The 23,010-nt window shown below is 41.8% G+C and overlaps 1 protein-coding gene across 1 annotated transcript in view; it reads left to right on the top strand.

Moving 5' to 3' along the window:
- STAC (SH3 and cysteine rich domain) overlaps nucleotides 1-17,922 on the top strand; it is a 76,054-nt gene extending 58,132 nt beyond the window's left edge. The window contains exons 7-11 of the mRNA XM_076330887.1: nucleotides 1,003-1,067; nucleotides 1,968-2,056; nucleotides 5,752-5,803; nucleotides 5,933-6,070; nucleotides 14,895-17,922. Of these exons, the coding sequence (XP_076187002.1) occupies nucleotides 1,003-1,067; nucleotides 1,968-2,056; nucleotides 5,752-5,803; nucleotides 5,933-6,070; nucleotides 14,895-14,993 (443 nt within the window). The 3' untranslated portion in view covers nucleotides 14,994-17,922. The remainder of the gene's footprint in view (nucleotides 1-1,002; nucleotides 1,068-1,967; nucleotides 2,057-5,751; nucleotides 5,804-5,932; nucleotides 6,071-14,894) is intronic.
- Nucleotides 17,923-23,010: the final 5,088 nt, after the last annotated feature.

The following is a 23,010-nucleotide window of genomic DNA, read 5'->3' as shown; positions in this document are numbered from 1 at the left end:
AAAGAAGATAGAAACTCCCTTTTTACAAGGAGGCACATGGAAAAGACGAGGGGTAATGGGTACAAGTTACTCCTGGGGAGATTCCGACTGGACACAAGAGGAAAATTTTTCACAGTGAGAACAATCAGCCATTGGAATAATCTCCCCAGGGAAGTGGTGGATTCCCCAACATTGGACACTTTTAAGATTCCAGCTGGGCAGGGTGCTGGGCCAGCTTGTCTAGACCGTGCTTTTGCCAAGAAAGGTTGGACCAGATGATCCTTGAGGTCCTTTCCAACCTGGTATTCTATGATTCTATGATTAGGTGCTGTGACCATTGTCTTATTCTGTGAGTTTCTGATTTAGTAACTTAGAAGCAGATTTTCACACATACAGGCCTGTGTCTCAAATAACCCATCCTGATTTGAAAGCAATTCAGGTACCTCCTATAAAATCAAAGAGAGAGGCAGCGTATCCAGTGCCCCCCAGGCAGGGACTACTGGAGAGAGAGATCAAAGGCGGCTATCAAACATAGAAATAGAGGGTTGAAGAGGGGGAAGAAGGGGTTTTGCATACAAACTTCCAGCAATATTGCTCATATATGGTCATCAGGTTTTGCAGGTGCTTTTGAACGGAAATAATGCTCGTCCTAAACATGAAAACACAGCATTCAGTGTGAGCAAAAGGCTGCTAGACTTTAAATAGTAATGCAATTAGGCAACCTAGGTTCTATTCCCAGTGCTGTACTTCTGTATATTCATCTGATCAAAATTGTTTATTTGTTAAGACTGTAAACTCTTCAGGACAGAGATTGTTTTGTGCCATGTGCCAGTGGTATATGTGGTTTTGCTGGGGGGGGGGCATGTAGAAGGGTTCAGAGGAGAGCACAAGGGTTCAGAGGAGAGCACAAGGGATCAAAGAAATTAAGGGGGAAAGGGAAGAGATTAACAAAATAAAAGTGATCCTGTTGAGGTGAAGAGTCTTAAACTACTCCTAAAATGTCATGTGTTTTCTTTATTTCAGTGTTTACATACTCCGAAAATGGCACAGAACACTTTGGAGAAGAACCAAAAAGTATACATTCCCCGGTATGGGCATAAATTTTGTGAGAATGCAATGGGAATGTGAAGTCATATAAAAGGCTTGTTTTTATGGATAGCTGAGGACCTTGAGTAGGTCTGCTGGGGCGCTATTCTGGAGAAGCATCAATATCTGACTGTCATGTTCTTTTACCATTTCTGGGCCACTGGCCACAGTTGGAAGCAATATACAGGACTGGATGGCTCTTTGGTTTACCCATTATGGTCCCTTTTATGTTCTTCTGTTTATTACAAATTGATATTGTGAACACAAAAGTTCCAGTGGGGAGGCCATGTCATTACAACAGAACTGCAGTAACATAGAAATCACAGATTTGATTTGGAAAATTATTTGGGGTTTGTTTTAGGTGCTTTTTTTTCTCCAGATTACCAGTGGAGAAAGGGAGGAGAGAGAGTAGCCAGTCTTCTCTGTGGGAAGCCCAGTGCAAGAAGCTTTCTGTTTAAGAAAGTGATTTTCCCACCCTGTTTTTTGGACCTGTGCACTGTACAAATCTAGCTCCATCCGTAACAAGGACTGTATAATAGACACTTTATATAATGACAGTAATACACTACTGGGCTCGTAAAAGTCACACATTAAGAGAGAGCAAAAGGCAGACTCATTTTTAAGATGTCAGCCAAAAGACCAACTTGTGCATATTCCAGCTTGTGTTCTTTGGAAGCCTGGAATTTGATCTTGGGGTTCAATTTATCTCTAAATGAAGATAGTTACTGCCTTAGTGGCTTGCAGTGTATCTGGGCCATAGTCCTCCAAGGCGTGAAAGCAATGAGATGATTCCAGCTCATTTCTTGGAAGATCAGGTGCTGGTTCCTCAGTCTCTAACAAAGTGAACCAAATTCCTGTACAGGACAGATATTTACATTTTCTCTTTCTCTTTTTTCTTAAAGGGACCATTTTATAAAAGCACGCTACAAATGAACACCTATGTTGCCTTGTACAAATTTGTACCACAAGAAAATGAAGACTTGGAGATGAGGTAAAGCCCAAAAATAGTTATTTGTTGATTTGACCCATGCAAACTGAGGCTCATATGGCTGTATATGACTTCAAGGGAGGGAGGGTTCATTCTGACATTTGTACTAAACAGTTTTTATAGAGGTAGCCACTTGTAGATACAAAGACATTCTCATAGATAAAAGCTGGTGACCAACTTTTTTGGCAAGGACAATAGATAAAAAGTTTCAAAAACACATGTCACTTTAGGAGCAAGATGGCTTTCAGCTAGAAAATATTCAGTTTTCAGTTGCTTTGGTTTTTCAACCAGATGTTTTCAACTAGGAATTCCTCACCAGCTCTCACGCTAATGATGAACATTTTACCTGTCCTGTTTGATTTTCCCTCACATTCAGATTACGTCTGAGAAAAGAAAACAGTGTCCAGCTGCTGGATGACAGTGTTTTCACATGAGAAAGATCCATTCTGATCTTTGCAAAATAACCTTGTTAATTATAATTTTTAACACTTCCTTCCTCAGTTCTGCATCGGTTGCTAGCACTGCAAGGTCTAATCCAAGCCCACTGAAGTGAAAGGACATCTTTTCTTTTAGTGCAATTAATTTGACTCATGCTACTCACATTTTGCATGGTCTTGCTAGAGCTCTTGTCATGAAATGTGCCAGCTCTCATCAAGGCATCCTCTACATCAAAATAATCACGCACATGCCACAGAATTTAGGGAATTGCCAGAGAAATGCCCCTCTCATCAGCATCTCCTTCACTGAAAGCCTTTTTCCTGTTCCCAGCTGTGCCTTCTCATCACTCTGGAACTAATAGGTGGGATGTAAAGCAGAAATTATAAGCTTCCCTATCATTCTGCTTTGCTGGCATTTCCTGATCATTACTTTAGGAATGTCAGCTCTTCAGGAAGTAACCACAGGATATGGTGACCTTTAGTGCAACTTGCCACTATTCTGCTTGAGGGATTCCACTTTGCATCCTGCTCCTTTAGGGGTATATTCCAGCTTGCGTGTTTGTTCCATGAAGAGGAACACTGCTCAGACAAGCCTGCACTGGACTACCATCCTCACCAAGACATAGCAATCCAGAAAACACATCATTCTCCAAAATTCTCCTGTCCCTCATATTAGGGGAAAAAGCAACCTGTGGTCTGCAACCTGGACTGTCATGACTAACAGGGTCTTTCCAGAGACACCAGCCAGGTTTTAGGCTAGTGTTACTCAGCTACAGCAACGTTGTTTGTCCCATGGCCGGAAATTCAGTAATACATGGGTTAACACTGTTTCATAAGGGATGCCAAATAGCTAGTAATGTCGTTTGGTCACTGCAGAGTCAGGCAGGATTCAGCTCAGTTGCATGAATTTTCACTTAACATAGTTGAGTTGCTGGAGATTTTAGCATAGCAATGTTGTCAAGACTGACAAGCACTGTCCTGGGAACCCAAGTCAGGGACCAGCTGGACACTGATCAGCCCTAACATAATGAAGGCAAGTAGCAGGAGAAGGAGCTGAGCTGGGAAGAAGAGTTAGGGGAGATTTCTGGAGATCTCAGCTCACCTCTGAGGGGATGTAATGGGTGGCAGATTACTGCAGCGGAGAAGTGCCAGCCCTGATTTCAGCAGCAATTAGTACTTGCCACAACCTTGATTTCTTCCTCAACAGCGGGAGCAGCCAGTCAGGTTTTCCAAAGCTCTGGCGTAAGTAAAGTAGGACATTCCAGTAATATGCTTGTTCTAACAGACGACCTTATTTTACAATAAGTAGAGAGTCCTGGAGACAGGCAACCCCAAGTTTCAGACACTGCTATGATTAGAATAGAATAGAATAGAGTATTTAGAAGGGACCTACAATGATCATCAGTGGTTGCCTGGCCACTTCAGGTGGCCTATCTTGCCACCTACTGAAATCTAGAGCACTGATGTAGAGCAGACAATTTATCCAGGGTTGTGATTTACAGAAGAAAAAGATGAGACCTGAGAGTGATTTCAACCAGTAGTGAACACCAAGCAAGCTGCCCCCTTTCAGGGATTAGCAGCCTAAGTCCAGGAAGCAAGAGTAACATAGGTCCAGCTAGGACTTCTATTTTGAATCCTTTTTGGAGATTAGAGACATCTATGTTAGCCCTGTGCTAAAAAATATCAGAAAGCAAAATCTGCAGGTCTCACATCCAAAAATCTCAGCGCTCAGACCACTGACATGGAAAGACTGTAGGTTCAGGTGCCATCTTTCTCTGACAGCCAAATAAATTTATATTTTCTAAGTTATTTTTCTAACGATCAGGCTGAAGTGTATTTGGAGGATACTCTAAATGCTTCTCGTTGAAAGAGTTCTTCCTTGCAGTGTAAGGGCTCCAATGGTGTTACAGCCTATTAACTTTGAAGTGGCAAGATGGGCTCCCTCAAAACCACTTTAAGTGTTTTATATTAAATATTAACTGGAATAAGGGACTCAGATGTCCTTTTCCATGGAAGAAATCTTTTACCACTGGGATACCAAGTTGTCCTTTTTCTCTAGCTTTCTTTCTCACCTCAGCAACATTTAATTATTCCAAAGACATTGGAACAGCTTCCTGAGGAGGGCTTGAGGAAAATCCTACCCTGTTGCCCTATTGAAAGTGCCTTTTTGTGAAAGCTGGAAAACTCTGGTTCAGATCATGCAGTGTTAGAAGACTAAACGCCTGTTTCTCCAGTTGTCAGCAGCAATGATAACCACTGGGCAAGTGGACCAAAGAGGCCCAGCACCACCCCCACCTCCAGCTGCATCCTAGACAGGTCCACAGCTTCTATGCGTGCTCTGACAGAGCCCATTGGATTGAACCCATTATCCATCACATGCTCCAGACGTGTTTCAAAGCTCTTGTGCTGATACCTCAACAATTCAGTGAGCCTAACAAGGAATGCAAGGAAAGCTGAAGGGGTCAACCATTAATTTCATTAAGATGAAAAAAATGCCTCTTATCAAGCAGACAGTGCTTTCTGAGGTTAATCCGTTTGGAAATGGGCTGCCACTTACTTTCTACAATGCAGCGCTACTGTAATTACACAAGAACGTTGATGAAGTGCCACCAATGGGGGGAAGGAGGTCAAATAACTGTTCAACTACCTGCACAAAATCAGCTCAACACATTTCACTATTAGCATTTCCAGCCAAATTATTCTCCTAGCTCTGCTTTGGAACTAGTCAGCTGGATGCTGATACTTAACAATTACAACCTTGCACCACACATTGTAAAGGTAAATATGTCCCATTCAAATCAAAAAGACATTCCTGAGCAGAATTATATCCCTGCTGATTAATTGCCTTTGTCAGTTAAATAGAACTATTTTCCTGCTGCCTTCCTTCTGCAATCACAGCTTGAAAACACAGATGATAAAGTGGTGTGTCCCAACAATGTGAAATGTCTTGAAGTAACAAGATAATGCCTGTAACAAATAGGGACTGTATTTTAAACAGTTTCTTATTAAACAGGAAGGAAAAATTCCAGTTCACAGATGTTGTTTCAAAATAAAGATCTAGCCCCAATATACAGACACTCTCTTTCTACATTACCGTGTATGATTGAATAAAACCTTGCTGCCTCATTGAGTCTACCTGCAGCGAATGCTCAGATAAAATGACCAAGGAAGGACCGCCTTCCTATTAGAAGGTAATTGTGGAAGCTAATGCAGCATAACAATTAAGAGTCATCTTAACTACTATCTCTTTTCTAATTACAGGCCAGGGGATATGATCACTCTTCTGGAAGACTCCAATGAAGACTGGTGGAAAGTATGTGCTAATTATTTTATATCTATCTGTTTCCTTTCCAAAGGGAAAAATACGTTATTTTCAATATTGAACTTGTATTAAAGCTACTAGTGTTAACAACCTTTTTCTATCAATATGTTTTCTCCACAGGGGAAAATTGATGACAGAACTGGATTTTTTCCTGCTAACTTCGTTCAAAGAGTGCAACATGATGAGAAGATTTACAGGTGTATCAGGACATTCATCGGCTGCAAGGAACAGGGACAAATAACTCTGAAAGAGAACCAGGTAAGTTCCCCTGTGCCGGATCCCCACTGGACTTGAGCATCCAGCAGTCTGACTAATGACTGGAGGGAAAGTTGTGCAAGATGAGCACAGGCAGATGCTGTTCACTGCAATTTTACTACAAAATTTATTATTTGTATGGTAGTAGTGTCTAGTAGCCAGTTAAGAGCAGTGTTGGTCTTGTGCAAACGCATACCCCCTGCCTAACATAGCCTAAATTTTCAGTCTCACAGACGTTCATAAAGATACTTTACATATTATGCACTCTCCTACTGACTTCAGAGGGACGGCCTGAAGAAAACACATTCTTACAGGTAGACCGTGTGTGCCTGAAAAATGGTCCGGTTTTCTCCTCACTATTAGAGCTAATCTAATAAAAGGCAGTGGCTCCCTCCCCAGATCTTACCTTGCCTAAAGATCTAAACACAGCTCATTGTTTTGGCTTCAGCAGGAGCAGGTTAAGACAACACCAAACAAATGTGTAAATCTTAAATTTAACTCTTATTAACCAGCTGCAAAGTATCTTTAATCATTATTTGCTTGTGTCACCACTTACACACCCTCTCTACAGGCTGTAATTTATTCTAAACTAGAAGTGCTGCTGTGAGTTGAAGTACACCACGTACAGTGAAGACTCACAGGGTCCATTCACCCCGGTGTACTTTCAGCAGCTCCTTCTACTTTGTGTCATTCAGGTGGGTTCACAAGGCGAAAGCCATAGCTGCCATTATGGGGTGTGTCTATGATCTGAATGTAAACGTAATTTTAAATTTTTACCAGACATTTAATACATCCAAGTGTCAAGTCTGGTGATTCTGGGATATAAATGCTTGCTGAGGTAAAGTGAGAGAAGGATAGGGCTCAAAACCTACATTAAGGGACAGGTTTGTGGCATAAGCTCATGTGAATAGGAGGGTGACTGACTAAGGGCAATGCAACAGCCTGGGTTCTCTGACACCTGGATGAAATAGAAAGCTAGATTTTTCTCACTGCATCTTGTGAAGCCTAATGTTCTTCCACCTCATTAGGTATTTCCTTTGGTAATTGATGTCACGTCACCAGGAATTGTTTGCCTTACAGTGCCTGGACAACCACTGGTTTTAATAAAGTAGAGCATAAGTCAACATCAGGGTGGACTTCAGGGCCACAGGTTTTTCCACACAGAACTTCTGTAACGCTTTACTCCACTGGTGGATAAGAAGGTTAAGTTGTACCTTTGCTACTGCTGCCTTGTGGCATAGCAAAACAGACAAGTGCTAACAATCCTGGGGTATACACAGCTTTTTAAGGAAGGCACAGCGACCAGAATATATTTTAACTGCCCCTGTGCACACAGTACATTGGGCAGCCCTGAAGTTGCTAGAAAGAGAGAAAGTGCTTAATTTTTTTTTTACCCAGCACCTCTTTTGATTGTTTATGTATGTGCACATAGAGGAAAAAAATATTACCAAAGCAGAACAAGAGGTTTTGCACCCTCTTTACTCTAGAATAAGCAATGCACAAGGGAGAACCTTGGAGAAATGGTAGCATGAGAATATGGTGTGCCAGCATGAGGGAATGGTCAAGGTCTGAGTCCCTTCTCATCAGTGGGCATACCAGATCCTCTCTGTTAGTGTGGTTGGTGCTGCAAACAGTGAGGGCCCAGTTTCTTGCCTCATTTCTCACAAAACCACAGTTTCCAAGTGTGCAGGTCTGGCAGCTTCATCTAAACACAAGGACTTCCTCTTGTTCCTATTTCATTATAGGCTCACAAGGGAGCTCGCAGTCAGGAGCTCATCATCATCTCCGGTAGGGCAGGAGGTAAAGAAAGGGGTGAATCCGTCCTGTCTGTCTACTACTTCCTCTTTTTTAGCAAACTTATTCAGCCCACACAAATGCTGAGGTTGAATGCGAAAGCTGTCGGGTCCTCACTCCACATGGGAGAGGCTTCAGAGGAAGAAAGATATATATATATTTGACATAAAACAGGGGGCAGAGATCAGACTGAACAAACACACGAATGCAGAGACACGAGAGGAAAGGAGTGGAGCCAATAGATCCCACTCCACCCTCGCACAAATTATGCAAAAAGGGGACATGCAAGTAGCTTCAAGGCCATTTTGAGTAATTTCCAGGTGGGACAGTCACAGCGAGGCCATGGACACTCATCTGCTTCCCCCTGCATCCCCATGCAGTGTTTGAGCCCCCCATAATAGCCCGCAGTGAGAGCTGGCAGCCTGCACAGAGCCAACATGTAGCAGCAGTATGGGGACAGGAGCACAGGGACTCCTGAACCCAGCCTGTGTGACATGTGCCCACCGTGGGGATCACTGCCTGAATGGCACAATTTTTTGTCTTTTTTTTTTTAGCAGAACAGCTTTGCCTTTACTGTGGAACAACTCTGATGATTGTGAAAAACTTTTAAATTTTTATTGGGAATTTTTTACTTTAAAAATTTATTTTTTATTTCCAAAGTCAAATTTCCTTTCTTCTTTTTTCAGCCATTTCTCTTATTTTCTGTCCTTTATTTCCCCATTGTTTTCCATGTGAAGCACAGAAGGGGTGCAGTAGAGAAGACATAAAAATTAAAAATAACATCTGAATGGGACTTCTGGGAAAAGTTTGTCAGAATTCTTTTTTTTTTTTTTTTTTTTTTGGTTCTATTTGGGGATTTCTGTGGGATGTAACCAGCCATTTTAGCTATCTCTGAGCACAGTGTCCAGAGTGCTGGAAGCACAATATATGTACTATGTGCAAAGCGCTGGCTTGTTCCAGATTAGCAAGAAGGGGAGATTATTCATTGCTACCAATTCCTGTCAAGTCTCACTTTAGCTAGAAAAACTCATTAACTGGTCTAATAAATTCCTGTGACTATAGTATGGCAAATTGTCTCCATTTTACACTGTTAATTCACTGGGTCAAATTCTACAGAGTCTAACAAGTGTCCAGAGCCATTCTGACAACGAAGGCAAGGAAGATATGCCATCAGGAAAACTTATTCAGTATATTGCTTGATACCATCCACGATTTATACTGCAGGTCTCTATCCCCTTTGTGCCTTATATGAATGTTTCCAGGTAAAGAGTCTATTCTTGTAAGTCAAAAGGCAATATATTTGCATCAACAAAGCCACAAGAATACCTTAAGAAAAGCCATTTCAGGCAAGCAGAGATATTTTCAAAGTTTGAAGCACAGTGGACGAGGCTTCCTCTGGAATCACTTGCCAGTTTCATGCCCTGGGAATAACATTTTGAGCTTCAGCTTCATGCAAACCTTTCTGGCAAAGCCAATACTCAAGGAGAGGACTGAGGGAAAACCAACACAATTTGCTCACCCATCCTGAGCAATATGCACGAACTAGTCTTCACAAAGGGTCCCTTGAAAATTTCATTATGAAATATGAAACCCAGCCTGGGGGAGAAAAAGTGTACTGCTTCAGAGACATCAATATCTTGGAGTTTAGGGTTCACTGACAGATTTATGGGTCCTGAAACAAATTCAGAAGAGGACTGGGCATCACAGGGTTCAATCAAGAATCTGTGGGAGGGAGTCAGAATTAGCCCCTGACATCAGTAAAGGAAGATTATTAACAGGAAAACCAAAACCAGCCAATTTCTGTGGCTTTCCACTCTTTTAAGGTGTGTCACACACAATACTGGCTGCATAATTTCCAACTCCAATTGATTGTACCATCACTTGGATATATAAAGTTTTCTCTAGCCTGTAACTTCTGCTCTAGCCTACCCGAATTCATTACCATACATTATACAAATGCTTCTTTGCATGACTACAGGCTTTGATTTGACCTCTTTTCACAAAAGAAGAAATCACCATTTTGAAAATACATATCTCATATATCATCAATGTTTGGAAAAGCATCTCTTAAAATGCCTCTAACATTTTTGATCATCCTTATTTTTAAAGAAGTCATAATAATCTATTGTTTGAATGTCTGTTTTTATTCCTCTTATAATATCCTACTTAAATAAAGGAAATAACCTCTTTAAAAAAATCCTACTCACACCCTTCACTGGCAGCCTCTCTGACGTCTACAGTCACACTAATACAAACCACTTTAGAGTTGGGCTTTTTATGATTAAATAACACAATTGATTTTAAATTGCACAAGTGATCTTGTGCAATAGAAATGACCCCAAACCACAACATTTGTAACGAGACTGGCATCAGAAACTCTCTGCCTCATCCAAATGTGGACTGTGAGTTTACATAAAGGTCAGTGCAACAGATCCATTTTGCAATGGATGTGTTTTATAAATGTCACTAATGTAAGCTAGCCCTGTTACCGAAAGCATCTCCCAGCCAGCTTCTGTGGTGACTGCAAATGGGCCACTGCTGTTGTGATGGCCACAACCTCCGAACCAGAGCTGTCGGCCTTGCTGTCCCCTTGGCACCGCAGCTCAGGGGACAAACTTCCCTCCTACCCCAACATCCAGTCACACAAATTTCAAAAAGAGTGACTTTTAGGCACATGTACATTAACAGCTATGTGCTGATCTGATCCAACCACCCCAGAAGAGCCTGGCAATGGGCTTAAACAAATCCATGAGGTTAGGCTTAACAAGGCAGGATTGCAGCCCAGGTCTCAGCCCCAGGGGATCCACCTAACTCGAGTCTTCTTCTGATTAGTCTGGGTGCTTTGTTGCTACCCGGCTTTTCACCTCACTGCCTAGGAATTACTTTATGTCCTCACATTTTTCATCCTGGGATACTCTAAAAGGAGCTGAACTTCTAAGAACATGACTCAGCTGCCTTTGAAAATCAGTTGCATCACGGTGACTTATGCATTCGGACTGAATCACTTAAACCCAGAGCAGAAAGTGAAGTTGCAGTTCTTCATGTGCTCCCCAGCTATAACTGCTGCACTTCACAGCTAGGCTTAAGGGGAAAAGGGTCTTTTTCCAGCTATCTCTGATTTTCATTGACATCAGTCTTGCTGAATGGGGAAAGGTGTCCCCATTCATTCAGAGATACTGAGTGGCACACAAGTTTTGCAAGAGTCCGAAACATGGGCACAGCCCATTATGCATCCAGTTTAGTCCAGGTCATCTTTAAAACCCTAAATAAGTGCTGTAGGTAAAATAAGTTGGTGTTCTCAGTCCAAAAGCTAATGAAACAGCTGATATAAAACCTATCATCATCATTTGCACTATAGTTGAATGGTTATGAAAACTGAACTACTTATCATTTCAATCCACAAAGCTGACATAGGCAAAAACTTCAGTGCACAGGCAGCAGCAGATGTAGAAACTCAGTGTCCCTGTGCTGTCATTCTTACAGACAAACAGAAGACTTGAGTTTTCAAACCTCTTGACCTGGCACTGTCTGCAGGCTCCAGGACAGCTCTTGAAACTGTACTGTCCTCATAACCAAATTCCTACTTCATCAGAACCAGTCTGTGGCTGACAGATGAGTTAAATATATGGGAGAGAGAACATAAGCAAAAGACAGCTGCAGAAAATTAGAGCAAGTTCAAAGTTACTCCTGGACAAAGACAATTTGCCACTTGAGCCCAGATTCAAAACACAGGACTTACTTAGAAGAACAAGAGAGTACTAATGACCGTGCAGCTTAAAGGATCATTTCCTAATTGCTCATCTCCCCCATCTGCTTGGAGCTGACTGATGGATAAAAAATCCTGAGGGCAGATGTTGACAAGTTCAGACAACAGTCATGATCCAAAGTTTTTTGATTTATTTTTAGTGTTGTTTTGATTTTTTTAAACAAAATGAGATGAAAGAATGGGGAAGTGACTTTATAATATTAGATCCCACTTTCAGCTAGTTCTGAAGATTACTTGGTAACTGAGAAATAGCCTGAGATGTGGTTTCTTACCCTGTGACTTACTCCACTACTAACCTTTTGAGCCAGGGCACAGGAAAAAAAAACACAACTGTTTGTCTCCGTTTGTGTTGCTACCAAATTCACTGGACAGTGGCTGCTCAGTGGCTCACTTACCTTGTCAGGCCAGCAGCCTTCCCCCCAAAACATGGCAGCCTGAGTAGCTGCCATTTTAAGCAGTTTCCAATTTGATACAGCAAACCATGAGCTCCTGATGGTAGCTGTGGCACCTTGTGCCTTCACAACCATCATGTTTGCTGCCTGTCACCAGGGCTAGTCCTCAGTGACAGCTGATTCATCAGGTAGAGTCCAAAACTCTGGATACCACCATGCACATGATTTACACCCACCTAAGAAAGTCAAGAGCCAAATCCCAAGGCTACAACTTGTGGGTGAAATACTTGGCAGCACTCACAAAAGGGGATAAGGACAAAAGTGGCCAAGGATGGTGTTGTGCTCCCTCTCTTCTGAAACGGCAGAATTTGGAGCAGCTCCAGGGTTTTGCAAAGCTCCAGCAGCTGCCACAGCCCCAGGGGACTCTTGAATCGCACAGGATTAGGAAAGTGTGGCGTATTGTGGCCAAGCTCACTCTGCCCCCAACACATCCCCTTCCTTCAGAAGGAGTGGGAAAAAACTCTGCCAGCCAGGGGCCAGCACATGCAAGGCTTAGTGTATTAGTGTTAAAGAATTTCAGCTGGAATTTGAGAGAATTCAGATCAATGTATTAGTATGTAGAGTGAGAGTTCTTACAGAAAGGCCCTGTACTCCTAAAGCTATTGCTGTAGCAGAGCACTCCCACTGATATCAAGGAGCACTCAAACCAGCAGCAGAACCAAAAAAACTCTCTAAAAAAGACCAAATCTGCCATCCTTTTTCACTCCAAAGATAAAGAAAACCAGTGTTAAAGTTCAGTATTTTTCTTTTGTCCACAAATCATTCTGCTGACAGTACAAGACATCAGAGAAAATACTCTGTTCTCGCAGTATGTTCTGCACAGCACCAGAGGTTAAGCAAGAAATGCAGCATGGCTAGTGAGCAGTGCAGACCTGCTGCAGGTCCCTTCTGGAGATCTGACTACTTTTGGGGTTTCTTTGGCCCATGCAAAAAGCTAGAGGTCTTGCAGACATCTTTAGTTAGGAGGAAAGCACAGTGATGGGGTCAGGCATTCCTTTTAACCAGTCAGGTCTATTTATAGAGAAGCTGCAAAGGCTCATTTTTCTACACAGCAGCAGGGATCAACTGAGAAGGGGCGTCTTTCAACCAAGATGCTCTTTCCTACTCTTGGATACTCTGCCATGCTCAGCCATCCTCAGTCTGGTGCTTCTTTGTAGGCTTTTTCTCTCATCATTGAAGTTTTCATAGTCTTTCTCAGAGACACAGACCAACATCTAGCAGTAGTCAGAAACACCTTTCTGTGTATATGTACTTTACACCTCTCTGCTTCGAATGGTGATGTGACTGGAGAGGGAGCAGCTGCTGTGCTAGGGATTCATGACACAAATGAGCTTGGCTTTTTTGCAACAGTACCTAAACTAAATGGCATCGATTACATACCTCTCCCACGCTTTCTGTGTGATTTAGCCCAAACAACAATACATTTTTTTTTTTAAGTGCATGTCAACTCTGTTGGTGTGCTCAGTCGTTCTGCCCCAGGGATCCAATTCAGTTAGTGTTAAGCGGGTAGCTTAAGTAAGAAAATTAATGAGTCCATTTGTTTTCCAAACCCTTGTTTGCAGGTACAGAGATACACCTGACCATTTCCACATACTGGAGGTGGCAAATATGAAGCAGCTTCACCTCCTTCTTATGACCTTTCATTTCCCTCTGGCAGCTTCAGTGTTGCTAGTAAATTTTATGTATGTAACAACAGGAGGACAATCTGGCCCAGAATTCAGATGTGGTATTTATGTGTCACCATACAATCCATAACAGTCATGCTGAAATGCATTTAGCCAGGAACATTTTCAAGCCATTTTTGTTCATTTCATACCCTCTGAATTATTGTAATTAAACACCGTAAATACCTATCAGACAGAGCCTTTGTGAGCGTTAGTCCAGACAGAGGGCTTTAAATACCTGGCACTGACATCATGAGAAATCAGTGAGTTGGTCTCAATAGGACCATCAGTTTTATGGCTATTTTTTAACCTTGTTTGATGAGTAGGAAATATATAGTTCCTTGGCACAGATGTTTGAAAACAATTCTTTATTTTGTGTGGGTCTGTGCTCAAGTGCGCAGTATAAAGTACCTGTGCCACTAGGCTTTCAAATGGCTCAGCCACTGGCAAAAGTATCTCAGGATGGGCCCTAAAATGGAAATACCTGAGATCACAAAGGTTTTCAAGAAATGCAAACCTTTACCATGATGTAATATTTGTACTACTGTAAAGACCATACGGTTTCACCATAATTGCCTCAACTTGGAATAGGTGTTATGCAAACACACTCACAGAGCTGGGTTCAGATCAAATACTTTGGTATCCACAACAGGCACAGGAACCTGTGGGTGCAAGAGCTGAGTAAATAACATAATTCACTGCCCATCTGAGAAGTACCTGGGCTCCTTAAACATGCAAAAGAGAATATGCTTGCATTCAGATCAGCTGCTACGAGTGACCCACCTTGGCACCATGATTACTTTTCTCCACCAACTGTTGAGGGAGCCAGCTAGCTCATGATCTGAAATACCCAATCCTCTCATACACAGACAACTGAATCACAATCATTACAGTAGGCTGAAGTCATAATTCAAGTTTCAAAATTATTTTAATGTCTCTAATGTATATGTGGCAATTCAAGAAGGCAAGGAGAAAGGTGATTCTCTAAATATATGAGTTTGAATTTCTTACCAAAGCAGTGAGAGTCTAAAAAGGATTGTTCCACTTATAGAACTGGCAAGATGTCTAACCCATCTGATAAATAGCCTGGAATAATTTGTCGCTTGATCATGGCAAAGAGTTTATTATTTTCATACCTTCTTTGCATTCAGATTTGTGTGACTTCTGAAAAGGAACACGATGGCTTTATCAAAGTATACAGTGGGAAGAAGAAAGGCTTTGTCCCCATAGACGTCTTAGAAAACATCTGATTTCAACAGCCCACTTGCTGCAGTAGGAGCCCTTTGTTGGCAATGCCTGTCTGCCTCATCTCACACTGTGTCAACCCAGATGGGCTGTCTTGCAGATGTTCAGGGAAATAGTGAGAAAACTGCAACTACAAGAAGAAAAAGACATTTAGACTGCCACAGCAACACTAAGAAATAAGAAAAGTGGAATGATTGAAAGAAAATATAGTCAGAAACCACTGGGGAAATGAGAGGTCCTTGGATACTAGCAGGAATAAGGTAAGGAAGAAAAAGTCTGGGCTGATTTCTGGTGCAAGATGGCTGTTATGACCCTGATGGAGACAGACAGCTTATTCTGAAGGACTAAATTCGTGTCCTGTTCTTGTGTCTTAGAAAACTGTTGGACTGCTTTCTTGTTTGAAGTGTGTATTTGGGGGGGGGGAAATACCATTCGAACTGTCCTCGTACTACAGTCCAATGCTTGTAGTAAAGTGTGGCTGTGGTTCTACTGTTTTGTCCCCAGTATCAACCGATCAGTTTAAGCGTTTAATCCTGGTGTTTAGTCTCATAACAAAGCAGTTTGGAGACACCATGTGAACGTCAGTCCGAGAAATGCACTGTGCCCTGGAAGTCGGCAGCTTTCTCTTTCTGTGCAATCTTCCCATATGAAAGAGTAGCAAACGTGTGTGTCCTTTGTTTTCTCTGTACTCTAACAAAAGCTCTCAGCATATGTCGGATGTGATGGCTGCTCTCATAGCTCACAAAAATAGCCAGTCCTCCGATTCACAAGCCTGCTTGGAAGCATCCCTCTGTGTTTCCTGCACCTTTATCTGGTGATACAGAAAATGGGTGAAATGCTGGGAAAGAGCCACAGGCTTGAAACATTTTATATTTTTCTGTGTTTATCGCACTTAAAAGATTTTATATATTAATCCTATTTATAAAAAATAAAACAGTTAACTAACCCCCTGGAAGACTGAAAATGTTAGGAAAAGACAGACTGCACATAGAAGTGAAGTCTGTAATTATCAAAATCCAGAACTCGTGACAGAAAGGCACTGAGTGTCTTAGCATTGTGTTCACACAACAAAGGCATCTTCTTCATTTGCTAAATAGAAGTTTTGCAGATTCAGCGGTAAATACACTGACATGAGTTCCTCCTTGGCATAAACCACTGTCAGCGTCCTGTAAATCTTCTCCATCCCAGTGAGACTGTGCAGACAGGTCTGTTTTGTCCATGTAAGACTCCATCTTCAAATATGTTTTCGGCATAGGAACCTTTTGGTACCTGGAGAGCAGTCTGTGGGACCTGTGGATCTTGACCAAATTATACATGTCAGCCAGTGCCGATCCTGTTGTAGCACAGGGGCCTTATGATGTTTAGAGACAGGGAACCTAATTTCCAAGTATTTAATTGGATGTAATTACACCAAATACACTTAAACAGCTTAGCATGTATTATGACGTAGAGATTAAGTCCTATCCCAAAGCTCCCTGCTGAATTCATGCCTTATTTGACCTGCTTGAGACTGAATGCCAGCCTTTACAGCCCCAAATTGATGTCCTAAATCCTGATACTGCAAGAAGAAATTCAGATGCTGCCAGGTTAGTATAGGCCTTTGCAAAGTTGACACTATTTCTAAAACCAAGCTACCAGTTCTGCTTCCACATACTGAGGAAGTTTGAATCTGTGTTGCACGGTCCAGGTCTCATAGTTGGGTTGCCCTATTTGAGTAGCTGATCTTACACAAAGCCTTGTGAAATCCAGTACAACTCTACACATGACCAGAAGTTCACAGAGCAGATCAGTCTTCAACCTCTCAGAGACACATTTTGCAGTTCTTACATATCACTTAATTGCAGAGGGGGAAGTTGCAGGGGTGTCAACTGCTGAAACATGGTCCTTCATAACGTAAGTGGTCTATACCAATTATTAATGTCCTCCTGGCTGATCAAAAGTATCTGATTTCATATCTTCTGTGGGAATATCAGCAATTTATATATATTTTTTTTTTTTCAGTTCAGGCAATGAGCATTTGCTCAGCTCATTTTCCTAAGTAACCAATAAACTCAGTGGGAGGACAGTGGATTCTGATAAGCCTTAAAGATCAAGAGGAAAAGCAGTAGAGATATAATAATCCACTCTGCTTTGTAAGAGTATTTCTTTTATATTCACCCGTTCAAAGGAAAAACTCAAGTATTTGTTAGAATTAAAATATTTGCTACTTTTGATCAGGCCTGTCAAGTGGGCAAAGGAAATCTGTATTACTCTATACATATGTGCTGTTGTTTACATGATTGCATCATACTGTGATCCCCTCCTATTTCAGTCTGATTTAAATTTTCCCTACAATGTGCATAATACTATTCAAAGAATTATATTAATATTACCTACAACTCACAATGGCCTTTAATCAATGTCAGTTTGATTCCTTTTGATACTGAGCAATAAATAATAAAGTGACTGAGTAAAAACAAAACAGACCTTATGTGGACTGTATTACATCTGAGAAAGCATTGCTTCTGAACCAAAGCTTTCATGGTTATCTTTTCTTTGTGTTTTTTTGTTTTGTCTTTTTACTGGGCTTTTGCTGCCATTTGATATGGAGACGTAATTTATGCCTGATTTAGCAAGAAGCACATACATGAGTCTTACTTTAAGCATGTGATTCATTGGCTATATGCATGCTTAAAGCTGAAGCACTTTGCTGGATTAAGGTAATTTTCCTCAAATTTATTTTGGATGCCTTACTCTGAATCCAGACGAGTATCTCATCATTTTTTTCCTACCATATGCAGTTCGCAATAGGTACTGCATTAGCAAGCAGTTAAAAGTCAGACAGAAGATGGAATGGACTTTATCTGCCGTATGCTCAGAAAAATTGAATTTTAGGAGACAAATGCTGTTCAGATCTAATTTAATATTCTGCTTAATAAAGACTATGCGATGGTTGGAAGGAGAATAGAAGTGTATGTTTCTTGGCTTCTTTGCATCAGATTGTATCATTTTCAGTTATCCACCTTCAAGAACATTCACTAAACCCATCAGCAACAGATGTATTTGCCACATTTAGCAAACCACTTCTGAAGTAGTTCTTCTGCAATGTATGTAGCTTGTGTAGACTCAGAGTGAAGTTTTGTGGTGGGGCCATCCTGAACATTTGTTTCTGGCAGTTCAGAATGTATTTTAAGCCATTCAACATCTCATCACAGCATAAAACTGGCTACAGAATATTTTCATAAGTGCTAGGAACAGTTGATCAACATGAGTTGAGGATGAGCTGCCTGAATCATGATATCCTCCCATCCGTAAATAACACAGTATCTCAGTTTATTATTATCTTTCTCTACATTTGGCCATTTTGACTCAGTGACTTCCTTTGGAGACACATGCTGCAGTGTACCTCAGCTGTGAACTCATTGCCCCAGGGGAACTAAGACACTTATTCTTACAAACATTGTGTATCTATCTTTAGCATTGCTTACAAGCCTTTTTTTGTAATTATTTGTTGAGATTCAGTTGACTAAATATAGCACCCAGTGCCATTGTAGACAGGCTAGGTTGTCAGAGGAACCTGCACAGGGCCAGCAGGCAGTGACACTGGAGATTTGGAAGAGCTGTGACCTTCTGAAGAAGCCACCAGAGACCATGTAGGTTGTCTAAAATGGCAGTAGACATGTCTTTGGAAAATGAACCCAACTCATTTATTTTAAATACCTGTAGGCAAGTCTGATTTATTGAGCACTCAAATTACATCTGTCTTTCCCTAAAGGACACCGAATAAATGCAGCAAACCATATCAATCTTGTCCCATTTAAGTCCATGGTAAAAAGAATCCTTGAATGCCACAGGGACTGGAGTTCAGCTATTATCTTGGAAAAGGCTAGTCAATGTTACCATTCTCCCAAAAATCTATGACATAATTTGTCTGATCTAACTGTAAATGTCTACGACTAAGCTAGTAAATCAATTTGCTTTCCCCCTTCCCCAGAAAAGAGAGTAACATGCACTTCAGTACTATGGTTCATCTGACTTACTGAACACTTCTGCTTTTGCACGACCTAGATTGTGCCTCACAAGTGCTTTTTTTCTACCCACCGACAATCAAGGGAGCATTGGATAGCTGGGTCAGATGTAGACCTCCACAGATGTAACATCTGTATCAGGCAGAAGAATTCCTAGCCCTAATTTCTGGATGTGTAGGTGTAACATATATATCTGTAACACATACATCTGATCACCACGTGTTTGTTTGGTACGTTTTACAATGCCTCTGAAGTTACTAGTAATAGTTAGTATTAGAAATGAGAGAAGAGGTGCATTTTTTACCCTGTTTTCTTTCTATAGAATTTCCTATACTGGCTGATGGAAAAGGGTTGCTTCTTAAATAGAAAATTTTGCATTTAAATACAAGCGTAACTTTAATACTATATAGAACTGATCCTATTAAGGACATTTTAATTTAAAATACTGAACGTGAAGAATATTAGCATGACCCTGTCCCTGCCTGCAAGAATACTGACTGTCCACAAGTTCCCAGAGCAACAGTAGCATGCACTTACTGTATGCCTAGGGAGGTAGATTTGTGTGTGGCTCATTTTCTATTAACATTTCACGATGTTTCTGCTGGACAACGTTCTGAGATGCTACGAACCGCCAGAGTGAATAGCGTTGGCCTGGGCAATCAGACCAGGGTGGGTGTTGCTGTGTTCATTCATACATAACAAAAAACAAAATGCAGATATGTACTTTCTGTTCATTGGTGATATGCTTATCTAATAGTTCGTACAGCAATGAAAATAAGCACAGAAGAAAGTGAACAAGTACAAAGTATGTCAGGTTCTGTTTAAAATATAAGGAGGGAGGAGTGTGAATGATATTCCCACGCATACTCCTTCTGTACATTGATCTGCTACAAGTAGGGTCAGACCAACACAAATGTTTAATTTCATATTTGAGACATTTCATAAAAATGTAGTCCCAAATTATCATCCAGATTGTGTGCGCTATATTTCGTAAAGCAAGGAGAATAAATATTTTCCCCAGTGGGAATATATGTCATCACAATGTTGAGTTTTCCATGGCTAAAAAAACCATCTGAATCTAAGAGGTACATGAGAGTTATTTTTAAAACCATTCTTTATATAGAAAATTGTAATGTGTCTGGGGAATGAACACTTGGCAGGGTGTCCATAATAGAGGCCCAGAAAAACTGTAGTAGGGCTGGTTCAGGTCAGCATGTATGTCCATTCCCTGAGTGGCTCAAGGAACTCTGTACCACACCTACCTAAATTAACATCATTTGTTCAATCAAATAAGCTTAAATTAATTTCTTTTTATTTATGTACATACCAGCAACACATAAACATATATATATCTATATATCTATCTTACATTCATTGACATCAACCCAATGGCAAGAGCACATGTCCTTAAAAATCTGTCCTGACTGATTTTTTTTCCTTATCTTCATGTGCTCAGCACCTCGTTAGGATGGTAATTGGTGCCCAACAAGTACTGAGACAGATGGCTGTACAGCTATAGACAGAGAATTCTAGCCTTGACAAGTTTTATCTGTGTTAGACAAAGCATATAACATATAAACTCAGAGTTACAGACAGTTGAACTGCAAATATGCAATACATTGAGAACAGTCAAGATACTTGCTGTTCTTAAACGCGTGTCATTCATCAGGCAAAGTTAGGATTGCATGCCACATAAATTGGCAGCCTGAAAACATTGTCAGAACAACATGTAAGTCATACCTCTTTAACCTGGCTGCCTCACAATAATGAGTTATTGAAAATAAAGAATAACTTCTCCTTGGAGGCCTGAAGGAGAGGAAGCTAGGGAGCATTCCTACGGGCTTAAAAAAAACTTTTTTAAAAAGTGCTAGTCAGTCTCACATACACACCATGAGAAGGGCACATAAATTTACCTTCATTAGAATGAAGTAAATCAACATCCGAGTAATTACTATGCTACCAGCAGTTTGCCAGCTGATGGGGTCAGAGGTTGACAACACAAATATGAAAGACTGAGAGTTGTTTCAGCTTTGCATCACAAACAGGAAAACATGAGAGGTAGCTGTAGGTAAAAATCAGACTTTTAAAAGAAACAGTCCAGTAGTGGTACTGAAGCAAACCCTTCAATGTGTCTTATCTTTTCCACATACCCCCTCCCTCTGGTGGGGCAGGTCTGGGTGGCCGTGGCAGTGGCTCCCACCCCATGCTTTTGGTTGAGGGCAGCGCTGCAGGTGCACCAGCACAATCACAGAGCAGACCTCTGGGCTCTTCCCAGCATGCCCAGCCCATGCCAGCAGGGCCTCTTTCCAGCCGCACTTCCTTCCAGGGATCATGCCAGTTTTGTTGCTGGCTGGCCACTGCGTGCCCTCGTGTCTGGCAGGAGAAAATAACCAAAATTATCCCAAGCAAACAGAAGCCAAACAAAGCAGCCAGTGTGGCAGCAGTCCCCAAAACCTCAGTCTGGCCCTCCTGCACATCCCTGCAGTGTTGCAAACTACACTGCAGAAAATGGTTGTTCTTTGTGCCTTCCTGCAAGGGGTCGCTCCCCTTGACTGCTCATGATTCTTGTCTGACTGGGCAGGCTGCAGCACCTTTCTCACCAACACACCAGCCATACTCATTTTACACCCAGTGAGTCTCACTCTCTGTCTTGCCAGGAAAAACCTTTCAGGCCCATCCAGTGCATCTGCTCTGTTAAATGCTTGCTGCCTGTACTAAATCAAGCAAGTTGCCCCAAAAAAGGCAAGGCTGTCATTGGCCTTGGCTCAGCAGTCTTCCCACACGGGCATCTTCTACCAACTGTTTGGAAAGCCTCATTCAAAGAGATATGGGGCTGCTGTGAGACACATCCCCACCAGCACTGGGGATGGAGAGGGTCCACTCCCATGTGATCAAAGATGGAAGGGGAAAACCAGATGTTAGCTTATTTTAACCCTTTGGAAGAAGTCTGGGTCTCTAAGGCCCAAGTGTTACCTGAGTCATACTAAACATGGGAGAAAAACTTCTGTTTTCAGCCCATTCACGTTCTTTATTACTCTATGTCTCCACATTTTGGCTCAAGAAAAGCAAAGTGAATGCAAATCTCTCCTACTCTCTCTTTCACTCACTCCACATCCTAATCAGCTGCTGCCTTGTGCTTTTGTGCTCAGTCTTGCAAAGGTCTCCCCTCCACGGCTTTTCTCCTCCTGTCAAAGGCAATGCTTCCTGTGGATATTATCCAAAGTACAGTGAGAAATTCTCCTCTCTAAGATGGTGGGACCAGGCTTTTTTATGTTGATAGTGTCCCCTGGTAAATAGCAGGTCCCTGAAGACACCCTTGTTCATGCCATGAACACCAATGCCCAAGCAGAAGGAAGAGAAGGAGGGCAATAATCTTTATGAGTGCTTTTGTATTTTGGGCAGTGCCTGGAGTGAATTGAATGTAAAACGCCTGATCTCCAGCTGGGCAGCAACCAGCCCCACTGACATACCTGTACCACAATCAGGTCTGAAGATGGCCAGCACAGCAATCTGGTTTGCAATTCATTCCTGCTGCAAGGAAGTGTAGGGTCACGTTTGGTTTGGTTGTTTTTTTTGATCCATAGTAGACCCCTGTTGTGTTTTAACCCCAGCCAGCAACTAAGCACCACACAGCCACTCGTTGACTCCCCCCCCCCCGCCCCGGTGGGATGGGGGAGAGAATTGGAAGAGTAAAAGTGAGAAAACTCGTGAGCTGAGATAAAGACAGTTTAATAGGTGAAGCAAAAGCCGCGTGCACAAGCAAAGCGAAACAAGGCATTCATTCACTACTTCCCATCGGCAGGCAGGTGTTCAGCCATCTCGAGGAAAGCAGGGCTCCATCACGCGTAACAGTTACTTGGGAAGACAAACGCCACCACTCTGAACGTCCCCCCTTCCTTCTTCTTCCCCCAGCTTTATATGCTGAGCATGACGTCACATGGTATGGGATATCCCTTGGGTCGGTTGGGGTCAGCTGTCCCAGCTGTGTCCCCTCCCAACTTCTTGTGCACCCCCA

This window comes from Aptenodytes patagonicus, chromosome 2 (genome assembly GCF_965638725.1).
Source record: "Aptenodytes patagonicus chromosome 2, bAptPat1.pri.cur, whole genome shotgun sequence".
Lineage (NCBI taxonomy): Eukaryota > Metazoa > Chordata > Aves > Sphenisciformes > Spheniscidae > Aptenodytes > Aptenodytes patagonicus.
Note: the sequence above shows the minus strand (reverse complement) of the source record. Positions and strands in the feature narration are given on the sequence as shown.